General features: G+C 43.7%; 3 protein-coding genes and 4 non-coding genes across 8 annotated transcripts; 1 reads left to right on the forward strand and 6 right to left on the reverse strand.

Annotated features, from left to right (window-relative positions):
• Window positions 1–2,050: 2,050 nt before the first annotated feature.
• rps3 (ribosomal protein S3) lies at window positions 2,051–7,765 on the reverse strand. Its single transcript, XM_029772931.1, has 7 exons — window positions 7,669–7,765; window positions 7,023–7,153; window positions 6,110–6,203; window positions 5,291–5,385; window positions 4,357–4,544; window positions 2,881–3,087; window positions 2,051–2,123 (listed from the first exon to the last, which is right to left on the reverse strand). Exons 1-6 carry the CDS (start codon window positions 7,696–7,698, stop codon window positions 2,888–2,890), a joined length of 738 nt encoding a protein of 245 aa, XP_029628791.1. The 5' UTR covers window positions 7,699–7,765; the 3' UTR covers window positions 2,051–2,123; window positions 2,881–2,887.
• Window positions 2,400–2,546, reverse strand: LOC115206892 (small nucleolar RNA SNORD15). The gene has a single exon (XR_003880872.1). It is a non-coding gene; the product is annotated as a small nucleolar RNA SNORD15 (small nucleolar RNA).
• Window positions 4,034–4,173, reverse strand: LOC115206890 (small nucleolar RNA SNORD15). Its single transcript, XR_003880870.1, has one exon. It is a non-coding gene; the product is annotated as a small nucleolar RNA SNORD15 (small nucleolar RNA).
• LOC115206891 (small nucleolar RNA SNORD15) lies at window positions 4,764–4,908 on the reverse strand. Its single transcript, XR_003880871.1, has one exon. It is a non-coding gene; the product is annotated as a small nucleolar RNA SNORD15 (small nucleolar RNA).
• On the reverse strand, window positions 5,635–5,781 carry LOC115206889 (small nucleolar RNA SNORD15). Its single transcript, XR_003880869.1, has one exon. It is a non-coding gene; the product is annotated as a small nucleolar RNA SNORD15 (small nucleolar RNA).
• On the forward strand, window positions 7,736–21,293 carry ints4 (integrator complex subunit 4). The gene is made up of 24 exons (XM_029772930.1): window positions 7,736–7,894; window positions 8,449–8,643; window positions 9,407–9,524; window positions 9,685–9,791; window positions 9,914–10,046; window positions 10,251–10,351; window positions 10,622–10,672; window positions 10,756–10,844; window positions 11,126–11,246; window positions 11,341–11,412; window positions 13,271–13,445; window positions 13,595–13,800; window positions 17,108–17,250; window positions 17,363–17,478; window positions 17,566–17,699; window positions 18,108–18,265; window positions 18,348–18,441; window positions 18,558–18,638; window positions 19,240–19,370; window positions 19,448–19,507; window positions 19,764–19,923; window positions 20,000–20,143; window positions 20,479–20,599; window positions 20,726–21,293. The coding sequence occupies exons 1-24, from the start codon at window positions 7,841–7,843 to the stop codon at window positions 20,902–20,904; spliced, it is 2,943 nt and encodes a 980-aa protein (XP_029628790.1). The 5' UTR covers window positions 7,736–7,840; the 3' UTR covers window positions 20,905–21,293.
• On the reverse strand, window positions 21,285–23,999 carry aamdc (adipogenesis associated, Mth938 domain containing). Of its 2 annotated transcripts, none has more exons than XM_029772933.1 (4): window positions 23,848–23,999; window positions 23,090–23,282; window positions 22,920–23,015; window positions 21,285–21,670 (listed from the first exon to the last, which is right to left on the reverse strand). In XM_029772933.1, exons 2-4 carry the CDS (start codon window positions 23,219–23,221, stop codon window positions 21,530–21,532), a joined length of 369 nt encoding a protein of 122 aa, XP_029628793.1. In that variant the 5' UTR covers window positions 23,222–23,282; window positions 23,848–23,999; the 3' UTR covers window positions 21,285–21,529. The 2 variants fall into 2 exon arrangements, with proteins under 2 accessions (XP_029628793.1, XP_029628794.1); XM_029772934.1 differs by lacking the exon at window positions 23,848–23,999 and adding an exon at window positions 23,600–23,797.

Here is a 23,999-nt window from a genome sequence, read left to right on the forward strand (position 1 = left end):
TCCCGCAACGGTGCGCAGTTCTTCAGGGAAAGTACATTGAACACAAATAAACGCAACATGTTAAGCGTTGATCCCATGTTTCAAAGCAAATTTTATTGGTCACATACATTTTTAAAATGTTATTGCGGGTGTTTCTTAATGTTTGTGTTCCTAGCTCCAACAGTGCAGTCGTATCTACAATTCACAACAATACACACAAGTAAAATAAAGAATTACAAAATATACAAATATCAAGACGATCAATGTTGGAGTGGCATTGACTAGGGTACAGTATAAACATGAAATGAGTCAAACAGTATGTAAACATGAAAGTGACCAGTGATCCCATGACTATGTACATAAGTTTGAGTAACCAGGTGGTAGCCAGCTAATGACAGTGACTAAGTTCAGGGCAGGGTACTGGGTGGAGGCTGGCTACTTAAAAGTCTGGTCGCCTTGAGTTTGAAAAACAGCTTCTCAGTCCCAGCTTTGATGCACACGTACAGGCCGACTGGTTGATGTCCTTTTTGCCTTCCTGTAACATCAGGTGTCCTGTAGTGCAGGCAATGTGCCCCCGTTGAATTGGGCAGCACCACGCTCTGGAAAGCACTGCAGTTGTGGACTGTGCAGTTGCCAGTACCAAGTGGTGATACAGCCCGACAGGATGCTCTCAATGGTGCATCTGCAAAAGTTTGAGGGTCTTTGGGGCTAAGCCACATTTCTTCAGCCTCCTGAGGTTGAAAAGGCACAATTGCGCCTTCACCACACTGTCTGTGTGGGTGGACTATTTCAAATTGTCAGTGGTGTACGCCATTGCGAATCAAAATCATGATCCCATAGATTTTCCACACGCACAAAAAGATTACCTCTCAAATGTTTACAGCCATTAGTGAGTATTTCCCCTTTGACAAGGTAATCCATCCATCTGACAGGTGTAGCATATCAATCTAAATTAAACAGCATGAAACTTGTGCTGGGAACAATAAAAGGCCACAAAAATGTGCAGTTTTCACAACACAATGCCACAGATGTCTCAAATTGAAGGCGCATGCAATTGGCATGCTGACTGCAGGAACGTCTACCAGAACTGTTGCCAGAGAATTGAATGTTAAGTTTCTTTCCCATAAACATTGGAGGCGGCTTTAGAGAATTTGGCAGTACATCCAACTGGCCTCACAACAGCAGACCATGTATATGGCATCGGTGGGCAGAGCTGGGTGGGTCATCAGCGAAATGGGACACACTCCTTACTCACCTGGGCTCAGGTGTGTCACAGGGATAAATACACCTGTCCCCCATACATCGAGGAGACTCTCCATGCAAACACTGTTGGATATTGGTTGTGGCTTGCTCTTTCGTTTCGGCACCTCTCAACACCATATATGCACGCATCCACTCACTTATTGTTACTTGTTTATAGTAACAGTAGGCATAAGCTAGACAACGAAAACAATTGCATTTTATCAATGGCAATTTGAATGCAGATTCCGTGATGAGGTATCTGACCAACCGTTTTCCCAGTTGTGAAATCCATAGATTAGGGCATGCTGAATTTATTTCAATTGACCGATTTCCTCGTATGAACTGTAACTCAGTCAAATCTTTGAAACTGTTGCATCTTGCATTTATATTTTTGTTCAGTATAAAATAAGCTACAAGTAAATAACCGCAACACGAGCGTGGAAAGGCCAGTATATTATTTGATATCGGGTTAATTACCAGAAGTGTTCTGTTGTTTTTCAGATAGGGGACGGTTACGTGTTGAATGTCCTATAGCGCATCAAGGAATTACATTGCACGACAGCAAGTTTTAGAACATGACCATGGGTTAAAACAAGCCCCGTTTATAAACAATAGCGTTTTAGGTCCTTTGTTGGTACTGACAGTCATGAACAGTTATGTTTTTTGTTGTTGTATTGAGATAGCGTTTCCTTACCCATCTACCCAGACTCCTTGATCCTTACCATTCTCCAATTCCAAAAGTACCATAAACCAACCAATTATTAACTCATTAATTAATTGCCATGGTCAGGAACAGGAATATTTCATATGTTGAGACAGACAACAAAAGGCGCATTTTCCAGGTTTTATTTTTGTACAGAAAATTCAGGGTCCTGTTTCCATCTATGAACAATGGTTGACACCTGGAAGAAAAAGACAGAATAACAGACATTAGGATACCAGACCTAAACCTGCCTGAATTACAGCTTATGAATTACACAGTAGTTTAGCTACATGCTCAACGTAGTCTAGAAATATTTATTCAGGCACCGGTATATTGTCAGACTCAAATGGCACCCCATTCCCAATACAGTGTATTGCTTTTGAACAGATCCCCATGGGTCCTGGTCAAAAGTAGTGCAAGATAAAAGGGAATAGGGTACCATTTGGGACGCAGTTATTTCATAAAGTCAGGAAGCCCTTCTCAGACAAATGCCTCGATGTCTTCAACTGAAGAGACACGCTGCTCTGGGGAACTGAACCTAGAGACACAGAACGGAACCCTGACCCAGTGACCCCAGACAGGCAGTGTCCCGTTCCGACTCGTCATCGTATTATCACTGAAGGGAAGAGTAAACTAACACTAAACTAATAGTCGCCCTGAAAGTAAACAAAGTGTATCACACCCTGAGATAAACACTTTCGTGCAGCATTTTAAATGACACTATTATGGGGAGTCCTTTCACAACCACAAGCCTCAACAATTACTACATTATCAATCTAGTTTTCCCCCACAACGCAAATTGAGTCACAACTGACACCAACACAACGCAAATTGAGTCACAACTGAGGCAACCTGGTTAAATTTGAGTCCCGAGGCAAAACCTGCTGAGAACCACTGATTTAAAGCACAGTACATTTCTACTATGCAGTGGCTGGGTTAGTGTTAGGTTATAGTACCTGTCTACTATGCGGTGGGTACAGGAGTCTGTGGCATGGCTGCTGGGGCTTCTGGCTTGGCACCCTTCTGCTCCGACACGGGGGTGGAGGGGATAGTCTCGTCTTTGGGCTCCACAATGCTCACATGGTCTGGCAGAGGCTTCTTGGGGCCTATCTTACCACTGGGGTCCCATGGTAACATGATCTTCACCTTGATGCCCAGCACACCTGAGACAGACAAAAACACATCAGTGCTTACACGGACCCTCTACCCAACGGTTATTCTGCATACATAGACGTAGAACAGTGAAACGTATACAGGGCCTTCTGAAAGTATTCAGCCCCCTTGACTTTTTCCACATTGTTACATTACAGCCTTATTTAAAAACACTTTTTTAATCCTCAATCTACACACAATACCCCATAATGACAATACGAAAACAAATTACATTTCCATAAGTATTCAGACCTTTTGCTATGAGACTCAAAATTGAGCTCAGGTGCATCCTGTTTCCATTGATCATCCTTGAGATGTTTCTACAACTTGATTGGAATCCACCCGTGGTAAATTCAATTGATTGGACATGATTTGGGAAGGCCCACACCCGTTTATATGAGGTCGCACAGTTGACAGTGAGGTCAAGCCATGGGGTCAAAGGAATTGTCTGTAGAGCCCCGAGACAGGATTGTGTCGAGGCACAGATCTGGGGAAGGGTACCAAAACATTTCTGAAGCATTTAAAGTCCCCAAGAACACAGAAGAATGGGAGAAACTCACCAAATACAGGTGTGCCAAGCATGTAGCGTCATACCCAATAAGACTCGAGGCTGTAATCACTGCCAAAGGTGCTTCAACAAAGCACTGAGTAAAGGGTCTGAATACTTACGTATATATATATATATATATATATATATATATATTTTTAACTTGTAATAAATTTGATTTTTTTTTTTTTTTTTTACTGTTCGCTTTGTCATTATGGGGTATTGTGTGTAGATTGGGGGGGGGGGGGAACACAAATTAATTTTTAAATAAGGCTGTAACCTAACAAAATGTGGAAAAAGTCAAGGGGTCTGAACACTTTCTGAAGGCACTGTGGAATAGAGTATGAGGGTTAGCACATGTGATATAGCAAGTAAGAGGTTGCTCATAATGACTAGACTAATACGACTGCCCTTCTCAGACAAATGCCTCGATGTCTTCAACTGAAGAGACACACTGCTCTGGGGAACTGAACCCAGAGACACAGAACGTGACCCTGACCCAGAGACCGACCGTGGCCCATTCCGACTCGTCATCATATCATCACCGAAGGAAAGCATTTCACCTTTAAAACGCAACAGACCAAAAATTCTACTGTTGATGACTCACCTTGACAGATCAGAATAATCTAGGGGTAGGGTATAGGGGTTGATTTGGTATTCACTTTGTCTAACCATTAGTAGTGTCTAGGGGTAGAGCAGTAGTGTAGTGTCTAGGGGTTGATTTGGTACTTACCCTGTCGGAGCAGGACGTGGCGTACAGCGGTGTCTACGTAGTAGTTGACTGGGTCTCCACTGTGGATCATCAGGCCATCAACAAACTTCATGGACTTGGCCCTCTGACCCCTCAGCTTTCCAGAAACCACCACTTCACAACCCTTAGAGCCACTCTCCATGATGAACCTCAGCACACCATAGCAAGCTCTGGCAGGGGGGATAGAGGGAGAGGTAGGAGAAGAGAGATGGTGAAGAGCGCGCAGAAAAGAGTGTGTGGGGAAAGCGAGAGGAAGAAAGGCGAGGGGGCGAAGACGAAAGGTGGAGCGAAAATAGCGGGGTTGGAATAGGAGAAAGAAAATGGGTTTAATACACGTCAACTTATACAGGACTGAGATCACATCTGACATCATGAGCCATTTTCCTGGCCCTTCTCAGACAAATGCCTCGATGTCTTCAACTGAAGAGACCTGCTTCTCTGGGGAACTAAAACCAGACACAGAACGTGACACCAACCCAGTGTCCCCAGAGACAGACTGTCCCATTCCGACTCGTCATCATATCATCACTGAAGGGAGACATTCTACTGTATGTCATGAGAAAGGAAGTTAAAGAAAGTGGACTGCAACAGCAGAGGCATGTTCTGCTCAATAGATTCCTAGAGACACTGATCGTAGCATGCTAAGCTAACCAGGGGCTGCTCAAGATACCTAAATACTGCAAATTAACATAAACGGTCTGGGGTGATCGACGACAGCACAAATTAGTGGGGGGGAAAAAAACAGTAGTTTTCTGGCAACTTTCTCCTGAACAGATCTAGAACCCACTTACCTTCCCAAATCCTAACCTGTACCATTAAGAGTGAAACCTGCACCATTGCAGGTTAACGCATAACGGACCTTAGATCAGTGTCTAGGTGCAACAGGTTGGAGGTCAGCGGCCAGGGTTAGGCTTACCTACGTACAGCCAGACCTCCCAGCAACTTGTAGCGCAGAGACTCAGCCTGAGCAATGGCACAAAGACCACGGGTTGCAACCTTCTCAGCGTACAGCTAGAGGGAGAGAGTGGAGGTTAACCTTCTACAAATACAGAGAGAGGTTACACAGCCTACAGCTTGGTGCTGCAATGTGAGCCGCGGAACCACCACAACAGAGAAGTGTAGCCTCGCAATTCACATTAATTGTGGTAGAAACCGTCTCTAGAACGGTGACAACTTCATGCATCCCTGACTACCTTTATCTTAGCCGACTACCTAACAAGAAACCATATGAATCCACACATTTCCTGTACTGGATTCAGTCCTTCTCAGACAAATGCCTCGATGTCTTCAATTGAAGAGACACACTGCTCTGGGGAACTGAACCCAGAGTCACAGAACGTGACCCTGACCCAGCGACAGCAGAGTGACTGTGTCCCGTTCCGACTCGTCATCGTATCATCACTGAAGGAAAGCCGTTTCTGGTTAACAGTCTAGCGCAAAGAAAGCTAGAGCTTTTCCAGTCACAGATTCTACCTTCAGACACAATTGAGGTTAGTTGTTTTACATTCATTAACACATTTCAAATCTTCCCTATGTAAAAAATCTGTGGAATTCACCCTTCTTTTCATTTAAACTTCACACAATCATATTCTTCTATCCTCCACACTGCCCTTAGAAGCCAAACCGCTTCTGAACCACAGTTCTCAGCTCCCTGATATTGTGGTTTGGGAGTATGTCTAATGAGTACATGTACGCAACTGTAGTGTGTCTAGTGTATGCGTGTCCGTTTGTTTACCTCCACGTTGCCCTCAGGGAAGCCAAACCTCTTCTGAACAACAGCGGTCAGCTCCCGGATGCGACGGCCCTTCTCTCCCAGAACATTCTGGGTCCTGAAACAACAATGGCACTCTATTACTAAACGTGCTCTATGCAATCAGTTAGTCATCTTGTTTTCCTGAAAGTTCCAGCTGTATTGAACAGGTTCTCATATTTAAAACCCATAATCCTGACTAGTCTCCCAGTCCCTGCCTCTGAATATCCCCACAGCATGATTCTACCACCACCACGCTTCACCGTAGGGATGGTGCCAGGTTTCCTTCAGATATGACACTTGGCATTGAGGCAGAAGAGTTGACTCTGGGTTTCATCAGACCAGAGAATCTTGTTTCTCATGGTCTGTCCTTTAAGTGCCTTTTAGCAAACTCCAAGCAGGCTGTCATGTGTCTTTTACTGAGAAGTGACTAAGTTGGCTAACAAAGGCCAAGCTTCTTGTTAACAGCATCCATGCTACCGAATATTTGTTTTGTGCTTCCTGCAAACAGCGTTGAGATACTTGCATGAGCCTGGTTGTCTGTCCTAGTAGGAAATGTTCGTATGTGCTCAAAAGCATTTACCTAGCATCTGCTATGAGAATTCCTTAGTACTTGTTAGCATTTCATAAGTGACGATGAGGCCCTTTGCGCCCGGAGAAAAAAAAAATGTTTTACCTTTATCTAGGCAGGTCAGTTAAGAACAAATTCTTGTCATTTACAATGCGATCCTACGTGAACGTTTGTGCACTACCGGTAATACCATATATCCCGGGATGGCACAGGCTCTATACGGAAATCTTGATACCGCCCAACCCTACACCAATTCATTATTGTACCAACAATAAACCTTTTAAAGACAGTATAACCCCCTATCTACCAACATACCGGTAACGTTACCTTGTGGCCAGGATGATGATCTCGGTCCTGGTCGGGGTTACACGCACCTCCACACCGGAGTACCCATCCTCCGCAAGCTCACGCGTGAGAAACTCGTTCAGCTCGGCTTTGAAGATTCCGTCCGCGACGAACTAACCAGGCACACAAATTGAGTATATTGTTAGCTAGGTTGCAGGGAACATGCTTGTAGTCACATAGCCGCTAGCGAACCTGCAACTGTTGGTGACATCACTGGCCAGCAAGTTACTATTACAGAGTACTATTACTCTAACTGGGTAGTGCCAATGTTAAAATTAAGTAGCCGGCCACCTGTGTAACGTTAACATTAGCCAACTGGACACCGATCACCAATCTACATACACACCACTGACAATCAGACTGGCAATTAAATGTTTTGAATGGTGCTATTATGGCTATACTTAATCGCTAGTACGGTATAAAAGGCACCCCTTTGCACGTTCTCTAGCGAAGTGAGGATTCTTTGTACCGGTAGGTAACATCTTTGTCAATCCTCTTTAGACTAGAGGACGAGGACACCGATCAATACGACAATCAACTCCGTAGTCATGCTGCTAACACATGGCATCCCAATTTGCTACAAATGCATCAGTTACGAAGACCATTTTGGTAAGAAACGTGAACTAACCTTCCTCTTCTTGGATATTTGCACCGCCATTTTGCCAGAGGCCGCTGACAGGAAAGAAATTATTAAGGAACCGGAAGTACATTTATACCCATAATTGCGACGCTTGATGACGATGGTGCGGGGCGCTTTCAACAACCAAAAAAATATTGGAAGCTAGTTAATTTCGTTGGAAATGGCAGCACATCTCAAAAAGCGAGTTTATGAGGAATTCTCCAAAGTTGTTCAGGTCGGTAGACGCATGGTTACAAAAAAAACGAAATATTCACATTTTAATTGTCGTTGTTCTTACAATACTAGCAAGCCAGCTAGCTAACGTTAGACTCAGACTATGTGAGTGTTTCATAGCTAGCTAACCAACTGTTAACGTATTGCATCCCGCAATAACATTCGCATTTTTGATAACATCGTGCGTCCTATTTCATTAACTTTAGGTAAATAGAGATATTATATAGGGCTCGTAGAAACGTTGCTAACTAGCTACGTTGGGTCACATGGATCTGAACAAATGGCCAGTGGTAGCTACTTATAGTTAGCTAGCTGGTGTACATTTGCAATAGTGTTCTAGCCTGAGTACCAGTCTGTTTGTGTTATGATTATGCAAATCATGAAAAGGACAGCAATAGAGTAGGCAAGAGTACAAAGGGATCTGGTACCTGGCTAACTTTGTCTAAATCCTTGCTATAGTTCGATCCCTACAGGTTTAGATATGCCGTTTGGCTGTCCAGATCCATATCACATCACATAATTAAAAGGTAATCCATTGTCTCTGTTGATCAACAGCTTCCCCAAGAGGAGGCTCCAGCCAAGAAGCTCCGTCTGACCAAGCCAAGTAAGTCTGCAGCGCTGCATATTGACCTGTGTAAGGCCTCCAACCCAACTGATGCCCTGCAGTACCTGCTGCACTTCGCCCGCAGCTCCGTGGAGGCAGAGAGTGTGGAAGGGGTTGTGCGCATACTGCTGGAACACTACTACAAGGTATGATGGCCCTGGCTTTAATCATTCCATCCTCACATCTCTTCTTCCATCCCTCCATCTTCTCCTTCTGTCCTTTCTCTTCTCTTTCTATCCTTCATCATTCTCTCATCTCTCCTCCTGGAACACTATTCCAAGGTAAAGCTGCCCTCCTCTCCCTTGCTGCTCTTAGCAATGCGGGTGTATTTACATACACTAGCGTTGCTTTCAATTGTATTGGGTTGCACACAAACAGTCAGCGGAAAGCCAGAAGTTTAATAGTATTACATTTGTGCCAATGTACTCTCTGCTTACCTCATGTCAAAATAAGTCCTGCACGTGCTCCATATGTGGGCAAAAAATGAATAACTTTTGGGGGACTTTTATTTTGACATGATGTAAGCAGAGAAGAAGTGTGTCTACAACAGACCAGTTTGGAAATTCTGTTTAATAATCCGATCCTTTAGATATTTTGTCACAAATTCCACCCGTCAAAATGACCAACCTTCCTGCCCACCGGCACAATAAGTTGAAATGGAATTGTATTTAACTTCTGGCTTCCCGAGGACTGTTTTTGTGCAACCCAATACAACTGAAAGGAGTGTATGTAAATACACCTGCGTTGCTAAGAACAGCTATCATCACCCCTCCTTCCATGGTCCCTCCTTTCTCCCCTCCTACATCTATCCTTTCTGCCTCTTCTTCTTCCATCCCTTCTTTCCCTCACCTTGCTCCTGTGTCTTGCTGTAGAAGAGTGATAACTGTTTGTGTATCTATATCTCTGTAGGAGCAGGATAACTCTGTGCGGCTGAAGATTGCCTCTCTGATCGGCCTGCTTAGTAAGACCCAGAACTTCAACCCTGAGAGTATCCTAGATGACACCCTCAATACATTCAACACAGAGAGTAAGTTACACTCTGATACACACACTTAGTACATCGTACACACTCTATCCCATATCTTCTCTAACCTAGTCCATGTCTGTCTCTGTGTTTTCTTCTCTGTGTGTGTGTGTGTGTGTGTGTGTGTGTGTGTGTGTGTGTGTGTGTGTGTGTGTGTGTCCAGAGTCCCATCAGGTCCTGGCTCAGCTGCTGGACACTCTGCTGGTCATCGGCACCCAGCTCCCAGAAAGCCTTATTGTCAGACACAGACTCATAGAGGTGGCCTACAAGGTAACACGCATACAGTCGTGGTCTGCACGTTTTTTCATCAATCTCTCTCTTCCTCATTCTCATCCCGCGCTCTCTCTCATCCCCCTCTTTCACCTTATCCCTCTCATTTCTCTCACTCTCAGCACCTGTCAGACACATATTTCGGCGTGAGGAATAAATGCCTACAACTCCTGGGTTGCCTGGGAAATGTGGACACGTCCCTAAATAAAGATGGACAGGGATTGGTTCCAGCTGTTATTGGGGGCAGTGCTCCAGGTGTGTATATTTATTTGTGTTAACCAGGGTAGTTGAGTCAACAACAATAAAAACATTTACTACATGACATGTTTATTTACTTAATTTAATTGAACCAGTAGTCCCCTCATTACGTCACCATGTCTGTGAGAGATGCATGTGGGATGTGCAGCAGCAGTGTGCTATCAGTGACTACTTTCCACTCTCCCTTCCTCCTCCTTCCAGGGGTGTCTGGCGGAGTGTGTGTGAGAGACGCGCAGAGCCTCATCAGTGACTACTTTGCAGACCAGGACCCAAGGGTGCGCACGGCGGCCATCAAAGCCATGGTATGACCTTACTTCCTCCTGTTATGTCCCAATATACATCCTAGCATGCTCACTTAGAATGCATGCCCAAAACAATGCTTCAGTCTATTGAGTGGATATTGAGAGGCTTCTCGATTGTCTGCACTGCTCTGAAAATACAGGACAGGTGAAAGTTAGCTGGATGCCTACTCCAAACATATATGACGCCTCTCTATACTATTGGCATGTGTACAGGCTAGATAGATTATAGATTGACTGATTGATTATTCAATGTTCTGCTCTTCCTTTCAGCTGCAACTGCATGAAAGGGGACTGAAGATTCAACAGACCATTTATGATCAGGTAAAGTGTGTATGCGTGTGTTTCTTTCCCAGCTGCTAGGTTATTTTGTGTGCGCATTTCTCTTTAATTGTGTGTGTGTCTAGGCCTGTCAGCTGCTGTGTGATGACTATGAGCAGGTTCGTTCGGCTGCCGTTCAGATGGTGTGGGTCCTGAGTCAGCTCTATCCAGAGAGGTAAGACATAGACACACACGTACATACACACACACTGGCTGTGTTCAAGATCACCAAATCCATGATTTATTGTGGGTAAATTCTGACTGCCAGACTGATCTACAAATAATAATGAGTGGTTATTTATGATGCAAGTCGATTTGTAGATCATCAGTCAGCAGTCACCTACAATGTCGGCTGCAATGTCAAACAAGCCCAACACTGAACACACACACTCACTGACTGGGGGGGATGAAAACTGCTGTCTGATTGATGAATAAAGGTGGCATCTGTCCAATCAGCATTGTGCCGATTCCGTCGTCCAATGAGCAAGTCCGTCTGGTCGACGACTCGTTTGGGAAGATCAGTCACATGGTCTCTGATGGATCCTGGGTGGTCAGGGTGCAGGCTGCAAAAACACTGGTGAGTACACACACAAACCATTCTTTGACAACTTACTTTTCAGATAGTCATGGTTCTCCTTTCCTCCCCCTCCACACATTCCTCTCTTCCTCAGGGTAACATGTTGCAGGTCAGTCCTCACTTCCTAGAGCAGACTCTGGACAAGAAGCTGATGTCAGATCTCAGGGTATGTACACTGTGTGTGTGTGTGTGTGTGTGTGTGTGTAAAATGTCTCTTCAGGGGAAGCATACAGCATTTTATTTGTAATTTATTTATAATAATGTATATTTCTGAGGAAACATACGGCTCATGAGCAGGTCGATGAGCTCTATGTAATCTAGATGTAATACAGTACATATACTACCGTTCAAAAGTTTGGGGTCACTTTGAAAGTTCTGTGTTTTTGAAAGAAAAGCACATTTTTTGTCCCTTAAAATAACATAAAATTATTCAGAAATAGTGTAGACATTGTTAATGTTGTAAATGACTATTGTATCTAAAAACAGCTGATTCTTAATGGAATATCTACATAGACATACAGAGGCCCATTATCAGCAACCATCACTTCTGTGTTCCAATGGCACGTTGTGTTAGCTAATCCAAGTTTATAATCACAAGTCCTCAACTGGCAGCTTCATTAAATAGTACCCGCAAAACACCAGTCTCAACGTCAACAGTGAAGAGGCGACTTCGGGATGCTGGCCTTATAGGCAGAGTTCCTCTGTCCAGTGTCTGTTCTTTTGCCCATCTTAATCTTTTCTTTTAATTGGCCAGTCTGAGATATGGCTTTTACTTTGCAACTCTGCCTTGAAGGCCAGCATCCCGGAGTCGCCTCTTTACTGTTGACGTCGAGACAGGTGTTTTGTGGGTACTATATAATGAAGCTTCCAGTTGAGGACTTGTGAGGCGTCTGTTTCTCAAACTAGACACTCTAATGTACTTGTCCTCTTGTTCAGTTGTGCACCGGGGCCTCCCACTCCTCTTTCTATTCTGATTAGTGCCAGTATGCGCTGTTCTGTGAAGGGTGTAGTACACAGCGTTGTATGAGATCTTCCGTTTCTTGGCAATTTCTCGCATGGAATAGCCTTCATTTCTCAGAACAAGAATAGACTGACGAGTTTCAGAAGAAAGTTCTTTGTTTCTGGCCATTTTGAGCCTGTAATCGAACCCACAAATGCTGATGCTCCAGATACTCAACTAGTCTAAAGAAGGACAGTTTTATTGCTTCTTTAATCAGCACAAGTTTTCAGCTGTGCTAACATAATTGCAAAAAGGTTTTCTAATGATCAATTAGACTTTTAAAATGATAAACCTGAATTAGCTAACACAACGTGTCATGGAGTGATAGTTGCTGATAATAGGCCTCTGTACATCTATGTAGATATTACATTAAAAATCAGCTGTTTCCAGCAACAATAGTCATTTATAACATTAACAATGTCTACAATGTATTTCTGATCAATTTGATGTTATTTTAATGGACAAAAAATTTGCTTTTCTTTCAGAAACATGGTCATTTCTAAGTGACCCCAAACTTTCAAATGGTAGTCTATATATTGTTAGTTTTTACACAGATATATTGTTAGTTTTTACACAGATTCTAAATAAACCATCAGGCAACTAGGGAAGCTCAAACCAAGTTTGTTCACCCACTGGGTCAAACAGCTGAAAAGACAGACATGTTTGCACCAGCATTTTTACCCCCCTTTAGGCAGAGTCTCCTCCTTTTCTCTAAACACTACATGTTTGTTGCTAGGCAGGAAGTTAAGTGATATAGGTAATAAATTGTTCCTTCTCCCTTCATGTGACTTGACCTCGGCCCACATTCCTCACTAATCCACAGCTATCCACCCTCATTAGTGACCGCAACCATGTGATTGCCTTTTCCCTTACTCAGTAATATTCCAAGCCCCTAGCTCATATCCAACATCCGTTGACCCCACCATATACATTCCTCCTACATATAACCATTCACTTCTGGTGTAGCAAGTATTTCAAATTACAACCCAACAATATATTAATAATAATGTTATCGATACCTCAGAGGAAACGTACTGCTCATGAGCGGGCCAAGGAGCTCTATGCGTCAGGTGAGTTCTCCTCGGGGAGGAAATGGGCTGATGATGCTCCCAAGGAGAAGGTGGACACCTCAGCTGTCAACCTGATCGCCTCCGGGGCATGTGGAGCCTTCGTACACGGACTGGAGGACGAGATGTACGGTAAGGGTGTGTGTGTTTGGTGTTGTCTCTGTTTGTGTGTTATGTTTTGTTGTTTCTGTGAAGGCTGTGGAGGCTCAGAGAGAGTGTTTGTGTGTGCATGGGTTTTGTGTGTGTAAATTATAATGTGCCTGTGTGTGTTTTATCTGTAGAGGTGCGTATTGCTGCTGTGGATGCACTCTCTGCTCTTGCCCAATCATCTGCCAGCTTTGCCGAGAAGTGCCTGGACTTCCTGGTTGACATGTTTAATGATGAGATTGAGGAAGTCAGACTGCAGTCCATCCATGTCCTGAGACAGATCTCTACTAATATCACCCTGAGAGAAGACCAGCTGGATACTGTACTGGCTGTACTAGAGGTAACACACACCAACACACATGGAGACACATACATGCACGTGCCAACACACACGCATGCATGCACACACACACACCCACACTTACAAGGTGAAAGAAGAACATTTCTAAATGTTAGAATATACAGTGCCAGTCAAAAGTTTGGACACACCTACTCAATCCAGGGTTTTTCTTTATTTTTACTATTTTCTACATTGTAGAATAATAGTGAAGACATCAAAACTATGAAATAACACATATGGAATCATGTAGTAACCAAAAAAGTGTTAAACAAATCTTAATAGATTTTAGATTCTTCAAAGTATTCACCCTTTGCTTTGATGACAGCTTTGCACACTCTTGGCATTCTCTCAACCAGCTGAGGTAGTCACCTGGAATGCATTTCAATTAACAGGTGTGCCTTGTTCATTTGTGGAATTTCTTTCCTTAATGCGTTTGAGCCAATCAGTTATGTTGTGACAAGGTAGGGGTGCTATACAGAAGATGGCCTTATTTGGTAAAAGACCAAGTCCATATTATGGCAAGAACAGCTCAAATAAGCAAAGAGAAACGACAGTCCATCATTACTTTAACCTGTTGAGGACAGACGTTCTGCGGAACCCCTAGCCAACAGCCAATGGCATCGCACGGCGCGAAATACAAAACCAACTAAAATACCACAATTCAATTTTCTCAAACAATCAACTATTTTACACCATTTTAAAGATAAGACTCTCGTTAATCTAACCACATTGTCCGATTTCAAAAAGGCTTTACAGCGAAAGCAAAACATTAGATTATGTTAGGAGAGTACATAGACACAAATAATCACACAGCCATTTTCCAAGCAAGCATATATGTCACATAAACCCAAACCAAAGCTAAATGCAGCACTAACCTTTGATCTTCATCAGATGACACTCCTAGGACATTATGTTATACAATACATGCATATTTTGTTCAATCAAGTTCATATTTATATCAAAAAACAGCTTTTTACATTAGCATGTGATGTTCAGAACTAGCATACCCACCGAAAACTTCCGGTGAATTTACTAAATTACTCATGATAAACGTTTACAAAATGCATAACAATTATTTTAAGAATTATAGATACAGAACTCCTTTATGCAATCGCTATGTCCGATTTGAAAATAGCTTTTCGGCGAAAGCACATTTTGCAATATTCTGAGTACATAGCTCGGCCATCACAGGCTAGCTAATTTGACACCCACCAAGTTTGGGGCTCACTAAACTCAGAATTACTATTAGAAAAATTGGATTACCTTTGCTGTTCTTCGTCAGAATGCACTCCCAGGACTTCTACTTCAACAACAAATGATGTTTTGGTTCCAAATAATCCATAGTTATGTCCAAATATCCCCGTTTTGTTTGTGCGTTCAGGTCACTATCCGAAGGGTAAAGCGCGAGCGCATTTCGTGACAAAAAAAAATCTAAATATTCCATTACCCTACTTAGAAGCATGTCAAACGCTGTTTAAAATCAATTTTTATTCATTCAAAGGCTGAAAGAAAAAAAATGGAGAAGTCTCGTGAACGCGCATCTCAGTCTTACTGTCCCCAGGCTGACCACTTACAAACTCTGCTGTTGTACTTTGCCCAGAGACAGCAGACACCCCATTCCACTTTCTGGTGGCTTTAGAGAGCCAATGGAAGCCTTAGAAAGTGTCACGTTACAGCACAGATGCTGTAATGTCGATAGAGATGCAACAGAAGGACAACAAATTGTCAGACAGGGCACTTCCTGTATGGAATATTCTCAGGTTTTGTCCTGCCATATGAGTTCTGTTATACTCACAGACACCATTCAAACAGTTTTAGAAACTTTAGAGTTTTCTATCCAAATCTACTAATTATATGCATATTCTAGTTTCTGGGCAGGAGTAGTAACCAGATTAAATTGGGTACGTTTTTTATCCGGCCTTGAAAATACTGCCCCCTATCCCAAAGAAGTTAAGACATGGAGGTCGGTCAATCTGGAAAACTTCAAGGACTTTGAAAGTTTCTTGAAGTGCAGCTGCAAAAACCAAACCATCTCAATTGGGTTGAGGCCAGGTGATTGTGGAGGCCAGGTCATCTGATGCAGCACTCCATCACTCTCCTTCTTGGTCAAATAGCCTTTACACAACCTGGATGTGTGTTGGGTCATTGTTCTGTTGAAAAACAAATGATAGGCCCACAAAGCACAAACCAGATGGGATGGTGTATCGTTGCAGAATGCTCTGGTAGCCATGCTGGTTAAGTGTGCCTTGAATTCTAAATAAATCACAGACAGTGTCACCAGCAAAGCACCCCAACACACCTCCTCCATGCTTCACGGTGGGACCCACACATCTGTTCACCTACTCTACGTCTGACAAAGACATGGTGGTTGGAACCCAAAATCTCAAATTTGGGCTCACCAGACCAAAGGACAGATTTCCACTGGTCTAATGTCTATTGCTCGTGTTTCTTGGCCCAAGCAAGTGTCTTCTTCTTATTGGTGTCCTTTAGTAGTGGTTTCTTTGAAGCAACTCGACCATGAAGGCCTGATTCACACAGTCTCCTCTGAACAGTCGATGTTGAGATGTGTCTGTTACTTGAACTCTGTGAAGCATTTATTTGGGCTTCAGTTTCTGAGGCTGGTAACTAATGAACTTATCCTCTGCAGCAGAGGTAACTGGGTCTTCCATTTCTGTGGTAGTCATCATGAGAGCCAGTTTCATCATAGTGCTTGATGGTTTTTGTGACTGCACTTGAAACTTTTAAAGTTCTTGAAATGTTCCATATTGACTGACCTTCATGTCTTAAAGTAATGGACTGTTGTTTCTCTTTGCTTATTTCAGCTGTTGTTGCCATAATATGGACTTGGTCTTTTACCAAATAGGTATATCTTCTGTATACCACCCCTACCATGTCACAACACAACTGATTGGCTCAAACCCATTAAGAAGGAAAGAAATTCAACAAATTAACTTTAAACAAGGCACACCTGTTATTTGAAATGCATTCCAGGTGACTACCTCATGAAGGTGGTTGAGAGAACGCCAAGAGTGTGCAAAGCTGTCATCAAGGCAAAGGGTGGCTACTTTTAAGAATCTTAAATATAAAATATATTTTTATTTAACACTTTTGGTTACTACATGATTCCATATGTGTTATTTCATAGTTTTGATGTCTTCACTATTACTCTACAATGTAGAAAATAGTAAAAATAAAGAAAAACCCTGGAATGAGTAGGTGTGTCCAAACTTTTTGACAGGTGCTGTATCAATTGTTTTTTGTTTTTTTTAAGAATAAAAATAATAACTGAAATGTGTAACTTGTGTAGGACTCGTCTCGTGACATCAGAGAGGCGCTACATGAGTTGCTGTGTTTCACCAATGTGTCGACTAAAGAGTGTATCCAACTGGCCCTGCTGGAGCTGCTGAAAAACCTCACTAAGTACCCCACCGACCGCAACTCTGTCTGGAAGTAAGCTTATGTCTGTGTGTATCACTTTACAAGTGATTCAATAAAAAAGCATTTAAACTCAACACACTTTCTCTTCATCTCTCTCTCTCTATCCCTCTCATTCTCTCTCAAGGTGTCTAAAGTTTCTAGGTTGTCGTCATCCTACCCTGGTGTTACCGCTGGTTCCAGAGCTGCTCAGTACTCACCCCTACTTCCACACCCCTGAACCAGACATGGACGACCCTGCCTGTATCCTACACACACACACACACACACACACACACACACACACCTATACCCACCTCTGTGTTGTGTGTTCCTGACCTAGCGTAACAGATATTGCAGTTTTGGTGTTGGTGTTCAACGCAGCTCAGTCTTGTCCCACCATGACAGCTCTGTTCTCAGACCACACCTTTAGACACTACACCTACCTACGGGACAGCCTCTCTCACCTAGTACCTCCTCTCAGGGTAAGACACACACACACACACACACACACACACACCCCTTCCACCGATCTATGTTGAGACCCACTGTCATAATTAAGCAATAAGGCCCGAGGGGGTGTGCTATATGGGCAATATATCAAGGGATGTTTTTATGCACGACGCAACGTGGAGTGCCTGGATACAGCCCTTAGCTGTGGTATATTGGCCATATTCCACAAACCCCTGAGGTGCCTTATTGCTATTATAAACTGGTTACCAATGTAATTAGAGCAGTAAAAATACATGTTTTGTCTTACCAGTGGTATACGGTCTGATAGAACACGGCTGTCAGCCAATCAGCATTCAGGGCTTGAACCACCCAGTTTATTTGTGTGTGTGTGTGTGTGTGTGTGTGTGTGTGTGTGTGTGTGTGTGTGTGTGTGTGTGTAGTTACCAGGGAGGACGCAGGCCCCAGGTGTGAGTGGTATAGAAGGTTCCAGCAGTGTGGAGTCTGCTCAGCTGTTCCTCCAACAGAGTCTGAGCAGAATTAGCACCATACACAACCTACAGGACCCCGGGGCTCAGGACCTGCTCAACTTTACTATCAGGTACTACATACATACACACTAATACTATCAAAACATTTAAAACCATTTTTGAAGCGAATATTTTGTGTGTGTATCCTCTCAGAGACCTACAGAGACTGGGGGAGCTACAGACAGAGCTGGCAGGGGCTGCTGACTTCTCTGCCACCTACCTCCGCTGCCAACTACTGCTCACCAAGGTGTGTTTCTGCATCTGGATAGACCGGTGTCTGTCTGAATTACATTTGACCCGAATGCCCACATCGTATTGCCTTTCCTCATCTCCTTGTCAACTCTCCTTGTGTCCTTCCCACAGGCCTTGCAGGAGAAGTTGTGGACTATGGCCGTCCCCCTCTGCCTTAAACACAACGCCATGGCAACTGCCGCTGCCAAACAGGTACACACAAACTATTGTGCTTTTTTTAAATAGTATTTTTCACTTTATTTAGACACTTGAAATGGGGGGATACAGGTTGAAAGGGGGATTGAACCCCGATCTTCGGTGGGAAGAGGAGCATATACACGAGGAGCATATACACTGAGTGTACAAAACATTAGGAACACCTTCCTAATAATGAGTTGCATACCCTCAGAACAGCCTCAATTCATTGGGGCCTGGACTCTACAAGGTGTTGAAAGCATTCCACAGGGATGCTGACACAAACCGGTGAACCTGGCACATACTACCATACCCTGTTCAAAGGCACTTACATATTTTTGACTTGCCCATTCACCTTCTGAATGGCTCACAATCCATGTCTCAATTGTCTCAAGGCTTAAAAAATCCTTCTTCAGCCTGTCTTCTCCCCTTCATCTACACTGATTGAAGTGGATATAACAAATGACATCAATAAGGGTCACCTGGTCAGTCTATGTCATGGAAAGAGCAATGTTTTGTACACTCAGTGTATATGTCTTCAGCCAGTGGCGTTACCCCTAGACATTAATGTGATGTGCAGAGCTGTGTGTATATAATGTAATGTTGTGTGTTTTTGTAGATGTTGGAGGAGACATATAAACTGGAGTTCCTATATAGTGGTCTGGAGAACAGACAGGTGGCCACCATACACCATGTCAGACTACAGGCTAAGGCCTTACAGCTAGTCCTGACTGCCCGTACCAGACGAGGGTTAGTACACAAACAAACACCCCCACCGTCCATGTCTATAACTGTCAAGCAGCTCAACCCCTCTCATCTCTCTGCAGAGTTGAACCTCTCATCAGTGTCTGTGAGAAATTCCTTCAGGAGGTGGAATCTTTTCAGAGGTATATCATCTATTTTTTAAACTATCATTTAATCTACCTGTTTAATCTGTTTTATTTAATCAACTTTTGATATCTTTGAAAACACAAGACAGACTATTTGTCCTATAAAAGACAATAAACAGAAACTGATGCATCTGTAATGAATTGGTGAACTGAATTGTTTTAATTTATCGCCACAAGGTGGCAACATTGACCTTGCAGAAAGCACACCCTTTTCTTTTGGTGTTCTGATGAATCCTGACCTCTATGCCTCCAGGCTTTTTGTGGTGGAGCTGCCCCACCTCCAGGAAAGTTTTGTGGGGAAGCTGTTGGACTTGAGTCCCAAGCTGTCGGCCTGCAAGCCTGGAGAACTAGTCAAGATCCTTCAGACCACATTGAGACAGAGTGGCTTCTTAAACCTTCAATTACCTAAACAGGTACACACACACACACACACACACACACACACACAGAGACATATTTGACCCAGGTGTGGTTTGTATTGGCTGGCAGGTCCAGCGTGCGTCGGCGACCATCATCGAGCCGACAGGAGAGTCTGACAACCCGCTGCGTTTCACCTCTGGCCTGGTGGTGGCGCTAGACATCGATGCTACGCTGGAGCACGTACAAGACCCCCACAACACTGTCAAAGTACAGGTACACACCCTGTTATATAGTCTCTGGTACACATACCCCTTGGTTGCATTACGATTCTCCAACCTTCTCCCAAAGCGTACACTCACCCTTACCTGTAATATAGTGGAAATTCCCTCCAGCCATGCTTGCACCAATCCAGTGTAAATGCATAAGGTGGTGGATACACCTGCACATTTCTGGGTGAAGGGTAGAGAATCAGAATTAAGCCTTTGTCTAGGACCCTAGCGGTATGTATATAAGCTGTGCCCTCTCTCTCCTGCTGATGGATGAAGTGTTGGTCCAAGTTGTAATAGTGTGCTTTGTCTTTTACACACACACTTTCTCTCTCTCTCCAGGTGCTGTATCCAGACGGCCAGTCTCATGTGATTCAGCCTAAACCTGGAGACTTCAGGAGTCCTGGACCACACCGCCACCGCCTCATCACACAGGTCTACTTGTCTCACTCCGCATGGACTGGTGAGGACACACACTACCTGTCTCATAGCACATGGAGTAGTGGGGGCACACCCACATTCTAGATGTCTTACTCTGCATGGACCGGTGAGGACACAAACTCACCCCCGGCCCCTTTCTCTCTCTCAGAGGCGTGTCAGATCGAGGTGAGGCTGCTGCTGGCCTACAGCTCATCTCGTCTCTGTAAGGCGGTGTGGAGCGACAGCAGCACTGAAGGCCTCCAGCCAGCAGAAGGTGCCACTGAGGGAACCATTCCCTTTGGCAAACCTGTCAAGGTCTTCATCATGCCTAAACCTGCCCGCCGCTGACACCAAACACACCTCTAAGCATCCATCTCGCTTTCTCTCCTATCTTTTCTGTTGTCTTCTCCCACCCGACCCTCAAAGCTGGCTGTTCCTTACTGCGTACATATTTACTAAACAATATGTTTATATTGTTAGTGTGTGACTGTGTGCCACTCCTGGCTGACTGCTCAACTAGAATGAGGGTGCGTCCCAAATAGCACCCTATTCCCAATATAGTGCACTACTTTTGACCACTAAAGGGAAAAGGGTGCCATTTGGGATTCATCCTGAGACTGAGCCAGAGTATCACTGAGGTCACCTGTCTGATCTGTGTGTTGCTATTCCTAGTTGCTATAGTTAAGGACCATTTTTTTTTTATTTGAATGACAATAAATGAAACCAGATGACAAAAACAAGCCTTTATTCACAGCAAGTCATTTCAGCTCTTCATTAGTGTTCTGAATGTATCACTTCGCTAATGCACCCCAGGGTTGTGTTATTCAGGCACCAAACAGAAGAAAACAGGGAGGGACAACATGGACTTGTCCATTGCAAAACGTTTTGCTACGGTGTGCTGTAATGAATATGACCCTGTTGAATCGCACCAGGCTTTCAGACTTTTCCTACTGGCCACCTCTGTGGTATGTCATCAGCAGGTAGAGTGGAAGATGCCACCCACCTTGGCTCCCTGGCCAACAAGGTTGTTGTATTCTGTGATGGCCTTCTCTGTCTGCAGCACTATCAGCTCCACTCCTCTCTGTCTCACGAAGTCCACAGTTGAGGACGGGACCTTTTAGAGAGAGTGCAGAGTTCAACATTGCAGCCATCTTTAAAGGAAAACTCTACCGAAAAATATTTGTTTCATTAGTCCATTGTTAGCATAGTCCCAAAATGTTTTGCATGTCAGCAATCAAGTTTTTCAAGATATGTAACTTCCAAAATACAGAAATCATCCCCGTATGATGCAATTTGCATCATATGATTCTGGGTTTTGCATCATACGGGGATGATTTGTGTTTTGAAAGTTACATATCTTTAAAAACTGATTATTGACAAGCAAAACATTTTGGGACTCAACAATGGACTAATGAAACTAATACAAAAATAGTTTTTGGGTGGAGTTTTCCGTTAAAAGGCGAGTCGAGACTGACTGATCTACAAATCACCTTGCATCATCTCAATATTATTTGTAGATCAGTCATTCACAATTTACCCATGGTACATCAGTTTTGATGCTCTCGGACAAGGCCAGAGAGAGAAATCAGGGGAATTGTGTAGTGGCTAGGGAAAGTGTAGGGCAAGGTACATGTGTAGGAGCTGGTGAAAGTATGTTTGTCAGGGCTAGGGAAAGTGAAGGATAGGGTAAACGAAGAGGAAGCAAGAGGTTTTAGTCCGCCCAAAATAAGCCCACGAAGTGAGGAATTTTTGTATGGAGGTTAGTGTCAAATTTGATAAACGAAAAATGTAATTGTTCTTATTTGATTGAAAATAAGTTTCGTAATAGGTTGTTGCAAATGCAGTGATATAAGTGGACGCCCTTGGCATTTCGGCAACCCAAAAACGACTATATCGGAGTTGTGCTTGTCATAAAGAGAGGACTCATAATGGATATAATCTATTTTAGCATGGACATTGCCATTGAAGGCTTCCAACATTTTAAAGTAGTCAACTGGGTGGGGATTCCGATGAGTTGGAAAAATCAGCCAATGAAGGAAAATAAAATGTACTACTTTAAAATGGAGCCTATTGCTGTCACAGCCGCTATAATGGCAGAGATACAAAGATGAGTCCTCTATATCTTGATGGCCTATTGTTCACGAGCTTATTTGCCCTCTCATTGGCTAGAATAGTCCCCACTTGATCTCACCGCCTGCCTTCCATCTTTAAGGACATGTATTACCATTGTTAAAGTGCACTAATACCTTGTCAATATAAACAATCTTTGGGGTAAATGTGTATGTCTAGGGAATGTGTAGGTCTAGGGAAAGTGTCATGTAAACGAGTAGGGGAAGAGTGTGTGTATGGGGCTAGGGAGATACCTGCAGCGCCTCACTCATGCCCCGCCCGATGACCAGAGTCGCCACGCCCTTCTGAAGCACCTCCTCCAGATCTGCAGGCTGCACTCCAGGGTGATGCTACACACATATTGAGTCACAATATTATCATCATACAAGGTGCCATTTGAGACGCAGTCCATGTCTTAACTTACATCCGTCCCAGTCTCTCTCCAGTCCCATGCGCGGCTACCCCCGGGCCACACCTTACAGTCCTTATAGGAAGAAGAGCAGCCCTTCACCTTCATATGTCCCCAGGACAGAGAAGCGATCTCTGGCGACGACATAGGTCAGGTGTTGTGTCTCGGCTGCTGCAGGCACGTTTGGAAACAAACGCAGCGTTTTCACCTAAACACAAGGCAAACGCAGCGTTTCATTGTAAATGTATGTACTTCTGGTGTACCAAAATGCAATGACGCAGTCGGTGTGATCGAAGTAAAGGTGGGCCAGGAACCGGAGGGTTGCTGGCATCAGTATCCTAGATACTATCCTGCCTTTGTGACCTTGAGCAACCCCTTAATGGCTAATCGGGCGGCCCAGCTCAAACCTCTCCGATCTGTGTTGGTGTGTCTCAGTGGGGTTGTCAATTTGAGATCAATGCTCCAAGGAATATGGATATATAAAGTATTATTGTAAAACATAAGCATATCTAGTGAGAAACATACCTGAAGTTGAATCCCTATCAACTATTATTAGATCGTATTTCTGTCAACGTGACCATGTAAACAAACACTGGGTAATGGTAGCAAGTTCACGCAAACACATTTTGAAACCGAACGATCATTCATGAACCGAAACTGAATTGACGAGTGTCGCTGAAATGTCACTTCGCTATCACTTACTACTAACTTGTCTTGGTTTTAAAACTGTATTAATTGTATGTCCGTCAGTCGTGATTGCTTCTTTTCCTTACCAGTTCGTTCCTTCGTAGGCAGCGTGTGCTACTTTCGTAAAGGGGTGTGTTCCGGATCGTTAGGTTAAGTAGCTGATACTGCAGCGTTGTGGAACGTTGCAGAAAGATATTCAATGAGCTGATGTGATAAGTTATTCTACATACCAGAGAAG

The sequence above is a fragment of the Salmo trutta genome, chromosome 13 (assembly GCF_901001165.1).
Source record: "Salmo trutta chromosome 13, fSalTru1.1, whole genome shotgun sequence".
In the NCBI taxonomy this organism is placed as follows: domain Eukaryota; kingdom Metazoa; phylum Chordata; class Actinopteri; order Salmoniformes; family Salmonidae; genus Salmo; species Salmo trutta.

Excerpts from the sequence above, each read along its gene's own strand:
- rps3 (XM_029772931.1), bottom strand. The coding sequence starts at position 7,698 with ATGGCGGTGCAAATATCCAAGAAGAGGAAG. Across the intron at positions 7,154-7,668 it reads AAATATCCAAGAAGAGGAAG|TTCGTCGCGGACGGAATCTT; the intron begins GTTAGTTCACGT and ends GTGCCTGGTTAG. Across the intron at positions 6,204-7,022 it reads ATCATCATCCTGGCCACAAG|GACCCAGAATGTTCTGGGAG; the intron begins GTAACGTTACCG and ends TTGTTGTTTCAG.
- ints4 (XM_029772930.1), top strand. The coding sequence starts at position 7,841 with ATGGCAGCACATCTCAAAAAGCGAGTTTATGAGGAATTCTCCAAAGTT. Across the intron at positions 8,644-9,406 it reads TGCTGGAACACTACTACAAG|GAGCAGGATAACTCTGTGCG; the intron begins GTATGATGGCCC and ends ATATCTCTGTAG. Across the intron at positions 13,446-13,594 it reads ACTGGAGGACGAGATGTACG|AGGTGCGTATTGCTGCTGTG; the intron begins GTAAGGGTGTGT and ends TTTTATCTGTAG.
- aamdc (XM_029772933.1), bottom strand. The coding sequence starts at position 23,221 with ATGTCGTCGCCAGAGATCGCTTCTCTGTCCTGGGGACATATGAAGGTG. Across the intron at positions 23,016-23,089 it reads GGAGAGAGACTGGGACGGAT|CATCACCCTGGAGTGCAGCC; the intron begins GTAAGTTAAGAC and ends ATATGTGTGTAG. Across the intron at positions 21,671-22,919 it reads GCATGAGTGAGGCGCTGCAG|GTCCCGTCCTCAACTGTGGA; the intron begins GTATCTCCCTAG and ends TCTCTCTAAAAG.